Source organism: Aspergillus ruber (genome assembly GCF_000600275.1).
Source record: "Aspergillus ruber CBS 135680 unplaced genomic scaffold scaffold00084, whole genome shotgun sequence".
NCBI classification, from domain to species: domain Eukaryota; kingdom Fungi; phylum Ascomycota; class Eurotiomycetes; order Eurotiales; family Aspergillaceae; genus Aspergillus; species Aspergillus ruber.
The window spans coordinates 1-9218 of record NW_024467380.1 but is presented as its reverse complement, the minus strand read 5'-3'; the positions used below and the strand labels follow the sequence as shown (position 1 = coordinate 9218).

At 28.0% G+C, this 9218-nt stretch overlaps 3 protein-coding genes, 3 non-coding genes and 1 pseudogene across 7 annotated transcripts; all 7 read right to left on the bottom strand.

The window, feature by feature from the left end:
• Positions 1–1814, bottom strand: EURHEDRAFT_554160 (uncharacterized protein; the record flags this gene model as incomplete). Its single annotated transcript, XM_040787581.1, has 2 exons — positions 1–1335; positions 1756–1814. 2 exons carry the CDS (start codon positions 1812–1814, stop codon positions 291–293), a joined length of 1104 nt encoding a protein of 367 aa, XP_040633620.1. The 3' UTR covers positions 1–290.
• A 2819-nt stretch (positions 1815–4633) lies between these two features.
• On the bottom strand, positions 4634–4719 carry EURHEDRAFT_t173 (annotated as a pseudogene). Its single transcript has one exon. The product of its transcript is annotated as a tRNA-OTHER (tRNA).
• Positions 4720–4897: 178 nt separating this feature from the next.
• EURHEDRAFT_t172 lies at positions 4898–4969 on the bottom strand. Its single transcript has one exon. It is a non-coding gene; the product is annotated as a tRNA-Ile (tRNA).
• A 2-nt stretch (positions 4970–4971) lies between these two features.
• On the bottom strand, positions 4972–5043 carry EURHEDRAFT_t171. The gene has a single exon. It is a non-coding gene; the product is annotated as a tRNA-Sec (tRNA).
• A 337-nt stretch (positions 5044–5380) lies between these two features.
• Positions 5381–5452, bottom strand: EURHEDRAFT_t170. The gene has a single exon. It is a non-coding gene; the product is annotated as a tRNA-Lys (tRNA).
• A 662-nt stretch (positions 5453–6114) lies between these two features.
• EURHEDRAFT_534625 (LAGLIDADG family homing endonuclease) lies at positions 6115–6875 on the bottom strand (the record flags this gene model as incomplete). The annotated part of the gene is made up of 3 exons (XM_040787304.1): positions 6531–6875; positions 6310–6506; positions 6115–6222 (listed from the first exon to the last, which is right to left on the bottom strand). The coding sequence occupies exons 1-3, from the start codon at positions 6868–6870 to the stop codon at positions 6115–6117; spliced, it is 645 nt and encodes a 214-aa protein (XP_040633619.1). The 5' UTR covers positions 6871–6875.
• Positions 6876–7897: 1022 nt separating this feature from the next.
• On the bottom strand, positions 7898–8749 carry EURHEDRAFT_534624 (uncharacterized protein; the record flags this gene model as incomplete). The annotated part of the gene is made up of 2 exons (XM_040787303.1): positions 8236–8749; positions 7898–8208 (listed from the first exon to the last, which is right to left on the bottom strand). Exons 1-2 carry the CDS (start codon positions 8702–8704, stop codon positions 7898–7900), a joined length of 780 nt encoding a protein of 259 aa, XP_040633618.1. The 5' UTR covers positions 8705–8749.
• Positions 8750–9218: the final 469 nt, after the last annotated feature.

The following is a 9218-nucleotide window of genomic DNA, read 5'->3' as shown; positions in this document are numbered from 1 at the left end:
CTGTCTCACGACGTATTAAACCCAGCTCATGTAGCTCTTTAATCGACGAACAGTCGAACCCTTCATGATTTTTGCATTCATGTGGATGAGCTAAGCCGACATCGAGGTGCCAAACCGCGCACTCAATTTGTACTCTCTTGCGCAAATTAGCCTGTTCAATTTATGTTATCATAAAAGATTTTCTTTTATTTCCACTTTTCTCAAAATGGTTCAGACTATTTCATCATCTTTATTAACTATTTTAGGTAGTGGGAGCAGCGTAGCTACCATCATTATTAAATTCCGCTTACTCAACCTTTAACACCAAAAGATCCTATACGAGATTTAGAATTTAATTTAGTATATTGTAAATTAGGTTTTAAGTTTCCTCTTAATATTGATGAAGGATAACCTTTAATAGAAGAGTAGACATTTACTAAATTACCTTTATATCTTACTTTGTGTTGAGATCTTGAAGCAGTATAACGTTTAGTTAATCTACCTGCACCTTCTATTCTAACACCTGATACTCTTTTATATTTAATATTATTTAACACAACTTTTTTAAGATATTCTGTTTTATTTTGTTTTATAAAATCATTCAAGAAATTATTTCTAGTATCAAAATCATTATTTACAGTAAATAAATTTTCTAAATCAAAAAAATATCTTGATCTTTCATCTAATTTAATTTTATTAATTTTTGATTTTTTTACTAAAGATTTAAGATATCTTAATAGTTTTCTTTCTTTTCTTAGTTTTAATACTAATGGTTGTGTAAAAATATCACTATTAAAATAAAAGTATTTTAAATTAATAATATTAAATTCTACATTTTTTTTATAGATTTTTCTTATTAAATTAATTAAACCTTGTAAATATGAATATTCAAATTTAGTTTTATTAATATAAAGTAATTGTTTATAAAGCATGTAATATTTTAATCTTTTAAGAGATTTTATTATAAAATCTTTATAATAAAGATTTTGTATTGAATATACTTTTGAATTATAATTAGGTAAAACATTTGTTAATACTTTTATATTTTCTTGTTGTTTTTCTAATATATTTAATCCTACTTTTCTTATTAATTTTAACTTATTTAAAAATTTTTCTTTTTTAAATAAACTTGTATATCTTTTTTTTAATTTTAATAAATAATTAAGTTTTTGTCTATTATATACATATAATGTAATGCTTACTTTATCATTAGTATGTTTAAATTCACCATCACTAACAAAGATTTTATTTGTTGATAATTTTCTTATTCTACGACGTAATCTTTCTTTTCTTAATTTAGATTCTATATTTAAATTATATGAATTTAAATATCCTTTAATTAATTTTATTACTAATCTGCTTGCAACAGGTATTAAACTTAAAGCATTTTTATTATATACATAAATACTATTTTTTCAATCTCTTACAGCAGGAACAAAATCTTTGTTATATATAGTAACATTTCCATTATTTAATGATTTTTTTTTATATGTATTTTTTAATTTTGATCTTATAATATTTAGCATATTTATTAATAAATTAAGATATTAATATAATTAATCAAATTAATTATATAATATTTATGCTTGGTTATTTCCAAGTCTATTTCATTATTATTAAAATAAATAATAATAATAATTATACAAATTATATATTAATAGTTAATAAAGATGTTGGGCATTAAAAAAAAGGATTATTGTTAGCAATACTCACCTTTTAGTCGTTGAACGTCCTTATTTGCTTTTTCACTGCTAAAATAAGTTTCGCTTCAAATACACTATATCCTGACGTGGAGAAAAGTTGTCTTTGAAATTTACCCAATATATTACCAACATTTTATAATATTGGAGGACTCACAGTTATAAATCCCTAGCGTAACTTTTTCTATAATCCAAGACCTTTCCTTAATGCATCTTGTGATCATATGCCCCGCTTACGCGACTGATAGACTTGTAGGTCAAACAGTAAAGCAAGATTTAGCCATTAAACTTTTAAAGTATAAATAATCATCATATTAATAAAGAAAGAAATTATACAATATTAATATGATAAAAAACTTTTAACAATGTAAAGTTTAAAATACATCTATTCACCATATAGTTAAAATCTTACTTAAATTAAATAATATATATTGAATTTAATCTAACAATAACTGTATAATTATAAATATAATTATAACAAATTAAAATATTTGTAAAGAGATTTACAAATTTACATATGAACTTTGGATATACCCAGGTACTTTTTGTGGGATCTGTGCCCCGCATAAACTGCCTCCCAATCCTCAAGAGCATATATTAGGAAACAAATAAAGGTGTTTCATTGTTATCTTTCAACTACCTTATACACTCGCAATCATCCTAAATTTTAACTCTTGCAATTGGTAACAGTAAAGCTGCATAGGGTCTTCTCGTCTATCTAGAGGTAAACAGTATCTGCACTGCTATTCCAATTTCACTGAGACAATCATCGAGACAGCTGTTGTATCGTTAAGTCATTCATGCTGGACCGCATTTAACGGCCAAGGTATTTCGCTACCTTAGGACCCTCATAGGTAAGGCCGCCATTTATCGGGGTGTCCTTCAAAACCTCAGTTAAAAACCAAGGTAAATTCGTTACCCAGCCGACATTGGGCAGACATCACACTCAATACTTTGATATTTTATCTTTGCAGAGTGCTGTGTTTTTATTAAACAGTCGTACAACATTATTTTATGTTTCCTCTTACCATAAATTTAATTATATCATACCTTAGGTATGTTAAACTTATGATAATGGCCCTCCTTATCCCGAAGTTACGGTAGTCAATTTGCCGAGTTCCTTAATGATTGTTCACTCAAACGCCTTTGTATTCTCTACTTGCTTACTTGTGATAGTATCTAGGTACGGTATATATAAACCTTATTATACTTATATTTATTGAATATTAGCCTTAATATTTATACAACAATATAAATATATCCCTCCATTATTAACTTTTTTATAAAACTCTATTATATTGTTTTTTTACAATACAATCTTGCAAAACTTTAACAAGTTATATTATAAATACAATATAACATATTTAGATTTATTCATAAGGCTAAGTTAATAATTTTTTATTAAAGTTAAAAATTTTCCAGAACCTTTATTACTTGTTAAAGGTTTTGTTTTTAACTTTTAAGTATTTATATATAAATATCATCAAAATTACCTTTTGATTAATATTTTTAGATACCGAAAATTAAATATAATACCATAAGCTTAAGGCGAGGATATTCCTTTTTCGTTACTCATGTCAGCATTCTCTCTTGGATTATATTGATGGAGAATTTTAATAATAAAGACATATATTATACATCTATATATTTATATAAATCATATTTTCGATATTATATAAATATCCTTAAAACATTAAGTTTTAAATATTATTAATTATTATCCATACTTATTATTTCTTAAAAAGAAATAATAATGAATATTTATCCAATGTTCCGCTACCCCACATAGACAATATTTTATTATTATACATATGTGTACAAGGTTTCGGTATATCATTTAGATCCGTTAAATTTTCGGTGTTTTTTTCTTTAATCAGTGCTCTGTTACGAGGTCTTCAAAAAATGGCCGCTTCTAAGCCTATTTCCTGATTGTATTAAAAAAAAACATCCTTAATTTCACTCAATGATAATTTTGGAACCTTAACTCTTGTTCTGGGCTGTTTCCCTTTAGACATACAACCTTATCGCACTATGTCCGATTATTCAACATTCATCTTTGCCATTTCGAGTGCAAATACTCTCCGGTAAAGTCACTACAACCCCCCGATGTTGACAAAAATATTGTCCGAGATCACAGTTCTGTACCTGCTAAGATGTTAGTTAAATTACCTACTTATATAGGTTTCGCGGAAAACCAGCTATACTAGTCAGTTTTGTCTTTCACTAACTTACCACAGTTCTTCGGATATCTATACAACGATAACCCGTTCGGGCTTTTATAACCCTGACCATGGTAAGATCACTAGCCTTCGGGTCTAATTTTAGATACTTTTTCATTTTCTCATAATTGGTTTATCTAAGCTAATCACATTCGTAATTGCTTGCATCTAAAATTAACTTGCTGACCCATTATGCAAAAGGTACGCTCTTATTATTTATTTAAATTTCACTCGAGCTGCTTATAAAACTACTATTTCAAATTTTACCTCACGGTACTTTTCACTATCGCTTATATATCATATTTAGCCTTAGAGGAAGGTTCCCCTTTATTCTAACAGATTTTAATCCGTTTTACTTTTTCAAGTTTTGTTTTTAGGCTTTTGTTATTTAGTTGACACCAAATAACAATCTCGTTTGATTTCTTTTCCTAAAGTTACTAAGATATTTCAATTCACTTTGTTTATTATCTGATTTCTCTTAGAAACTAGATTGTCTAGATATTCTTTAATATATAGCTAATTATCCATAATAGTTTCTTTATATACTTACCATGCGCAAAGCGCACGAAATATATCTTTCATATTACCTATATTGCCAAATACACTTAAATTTTTTTTATAATTCAGGTTATTATGATTCGAACATAACTACTCCTCAACCCAAATGAGACGCCTAACCAACCTGGCTCTAACCTGTAGATTACATTTTTACATTTTTAAGTTTATTCGTTATATCAGAGAGTATATGATTCGAACATATGAAAGTTTTTACCTTTAGCTAGACTCAAGCTAGCCGCCTTAAACCACTCAGCCAACTCTCTTACTTTCCACTCCATGAGGAGCTACGCTCCCCTAGTCAGGGTTCATAATTCCCAGACGCGGTACGAAGCACCGCGGAGGGGTCTTATTCAATTTCTCGTTTTATACGATCCCCCTCCGTGGGTTGCAATGCAACCCACGGGGTATATTTGTGCCCCGGACGCACCGCGGAGGGGAGAATGATTCTTCAGTGACTCGAACACTGAACATATCCTTATCAAGAATACACTTTACCGGTTAAGTTAAAGAATCTTCAAGAGCACTTAGATTTGAACTAAGAAATATAAGGTTGAAGCTTACAGTTTTGCCTATTAAACTATGCTCTTCGGAAAAGAGATGAATCGAACATCTACGTGTAAAACACAATATTTAGCAAATACCTTACCCTACCAATGGCTACTTTTCCTATTACATCGGGTTAGATCGGCTTCGATCCGACATCTACTCGCTCGACAAGCAAGTTCTTTACCTATTAAGTTACTAACCCCTTTTTACGGCTAGCCGAAATCGAATCGACACACTTCGTATGGAAAACGAACAGTCTACCATTAACTTATAGCCATTTTATATATTCCTTATGACTAGCTGAATTCGAATCAGCACATCTTATATGGTAAATAAGCAGTCTACCGTTAACTTATAGTCATTAATATTAAGAAATACTAAGACTTATGGGACTTGAACCCATATGATAATGATTAAAAGTCACATGTTTTACCTTTAAACTAAAGTCTCTTTCATATCATTTGATATGAAATGATTATCAATTGATTAATTTTTTATTATCATTTTGTAAATTATGTAAGTGATTTTGCTACTTTTTATTTTTAACATTTAATTTTAATAACCTCAGTAATAAACTGAAATATATAAGAATAATCAAACCACGTCTACGAAGTGTCAGTATAATATTCCTGATTCGTAACCAAGGTGATGGTGATCTGTTAACTGATATGCAGCTAAACGTCATAATCCTACTGCTAAGAATGCTGTTCCTATCATAACGTGTACATTTGTCACAATAATTATCATTATTGTTTATGTGTTAGAATAAGGAGTTATTCCTTATTTCTCAATAATTTTCATTATTGGTCAGACTATATCATTAACACAATATGCGATATATTGTGCTACAAAATTTGAAAAACAATAGCATCATTCCTAATTATGTGCGTTTTGTTTTATTAGTCGTTGAACCTTTAAACTCTAAATATTCTTTATAATACTTAATGTTTACTTGGCTGCATATTATCTTGAATTAACACTATTATCAAGAACTTCATGCAATTAATCCTGTTTTCATGCTTAATTTATGACATACATTATCAACTTGCGTATATAAACGTATGTATAAATTTTACAGGGTCTACACTTTTTTTTTCTTTGTAATAATTAATTTACATTCTACCTTTATTCATTCCAGATTTTAAAGACTTTATCTTCTTTAGACCCTCAGGGTTTAAATGAGATTTATCTTCCATGATTTTTGCTATCTTACAGAAATCCTTGTAATCCATTCATTTTATTCCTTGTAAAGGATAGTCTTCGAAAAAAGGAATTATCTTATCTCTAAGGAAGCTATATCTATATACAATATATTTAACTTCATTAGGTCTTGTTGAAACTTTCTCAATTTTACCACATCCAAAATAATCGATAAATTTAGTTAATAAAAGTTCATCTCTTACATGTTGAGTAATAGAAAAAGTCATAATGACTTGAATACCCGATAAGGTTTTAGCTTTTTTAGTGTTAACATAAAAACAACCTTCTCCGTCTGTAAAACCTGCTAGTCAGTTGGGATGAGGTATACCTTCAAAACTAACTAGTGGACGATGAACAGGTAGGACGGTCGGGAATTGAATTTTTAATGCATCAGATAACCCTGAATTCATTGATGCTTTAAAACTCAAAATCTTACTTATACCTTCAATATTTGAATGTGCTTTTAAATTTAATAAATTTATAGCTTCATTAAAAAGAATAAAATCAGCCTTCTTTTGAGTAATTAAAGGATATTTCTTGAAATGAGGTATAATCACATTAGTTATATCATGATAAGATTGAACACTATAAACTACTCTGTTAAAACTTTCACGTTCGCTAATTATACCTACACCAAAAAAGGATTGTATTTTTCTTAGTAATAACATATCTCTGGTGTGTAATTCTATCTTAAAATCAGGATGTACACATCATCCAGATTTTGAGGTACTTTTTTTAGATACTTTAAGGCTAAAGCTTGATTCTGCATCAGCAAACCCTGTCACTCAATAAGGACAAAGCTCTGATTTATTTAAGATAGGACGAGTCGAAGTTGAATAAAGTCTTTTATTTGGAACGCTAAATAATCTTTTTAATCTTAAGGTAGAAGAATTATTTTTATTACAATCCGGATAAAACATATATAATACTAAACCATGAAAACCGGTACCGAAATAGAAACATGATCCGTAAACACTATCAGAAATAGTGAATGAAGATACTGTATATTCTACACCTTGGAAGAAGGTGAAAATTACAGCTAATATAATTGTAGCAATTGTTCCATATAATGCTCCTTTTCTATTACTCTGTATTAATGAATGATGAGCATAAGTAATAGTTACCCCTGATGATAATAATAAAACTGTATTTAATAAGGGTAATTCAAAAGGATTTACAGCTTGTATACCTAATGGTGGTCATTGTGCTCCTAATTCTACACTAGGTGATATAGCACTATGGAAGAATGCTCAGAAAATTGCTAAGAAGAAAAATGCTTCAGAAACAATGAATAAACCTACTCCTAGATTTAATCCTTTTTGTACTGCATTTGTGTGATTTCCTAAATAAGTCAATTTTAGGTTCAAAATATTTCTATTTTGTTTTGGACTATATCTTAATTAATAGATTCTCTCTGGAGGAGAATGTATTAACTCTTAACATCTAGTCTCTGAAGATCCAACGGATAATTATATGTCCATTGTTATCCTGCTAGTTTCCTATCTAACTTAGACAATAGGCTTTCCAGCAATTTGTTAAGTTTTTAGAGGGCACTTTTATATTAAAAAAATATGTATGTTTATATTATAAATCTATTTTTCGTTTACTATTCATATTAGATTGTATTAATTTAATTTTTAATCTTCCTTCGTCAGTTAGATGTTTTTTAGATATCATCATATTATAAACGATTTCTCAATCTTTAAAATCTTTACATTTTGTTCCTAATAAAGGATATTGATTAAAATAATTTACAACAAATCCAACCTTTTCTAGTGATGTTACATTTAATGACAATACTTTACCAGTTTTATTATTATAAATTGATAATTTACAATCTAAAAAATTAGCTAGTTTTTCCATTATATTAAAATTAGATTCTCTATTTAATTTTTCTATATATTGTTGGTCTAATCTGAATTTTAGAGATATACTATTACTTACAGATCTTTTACGAGTATCCGATTTTGGCTTAGCTTCTACTATTTTTACACCAAAATGTCCATCTGCCTCAGTAAATCCAGTAAATCAACTATTTTCCGAAAAATCTGATTCATCTAATACACTAAATGGTATTGCTAAATTATATTTTTTATTAATAAAATCTATTAAATTATTTAAACTTTCATTTTTGTTTGGTGTTCTTAATTTATTATTGATTGTATCTATAAATAATTTTATACCTTCGATATCTCCTATAATAAATCTAATAGTGTTACCCCCAGATTTTTGAAAACGACCTTTTTCTTTTAACATTGTTTGTATATTAACAAATAATTCTAGATTATTTTCATGTGAAGTAAACACTATTCTAGGATTAAGAACTCTATTTAACGTAGTATTACCTAAAAAAGGTAAGGATATATGCCCATCTCCTTCAAATAAACCAGCTAAATAATATCCAAATTGATTATTTTTATCTTTTAATAAACTTTTACTAATATTTAATTTTACTTTTTCTATAATTTCTTTACTAATTGCACTTGCAATTTTTACATACATTTTTTCTAATATATAATTTAAACTTCTTTTACCCTCTGAAATAATATCTCTAAATCATAAACCCATTACGTAGGCTACGTTTATTACAGCTACAGGTACTAAGTACTCAAAACTTTGGAAACCATGCATAAAGCAAACTGTTGATCCTGTTAATATAAATAATGATATACTTGTAAACAGTGGTCAAGGAGATGGTGATACTAAATGAAAAGGATGGTGTTGAAAATTTCTTTTAGCCTGATATACCATTCCTATCTTCTAAAAATAATAAGTTTCCAATAACCTTTATCTCTGTTTTATTGTTATTACTATTGCACCCACCATTCCTAACAATAGTATCACTGAACTCACTATTAATCAGATAGAATAACTTGTATACATTATATTACCTATTCCAGTTATATGAGTAAATTCTACTAAGGAGCTATCTCAACCTTTACCACTAGCATAAGCTATTTGTTGTTTTAAATCTACTAAATTAAAAAACTCATTATCTAATTGAACATTATATACT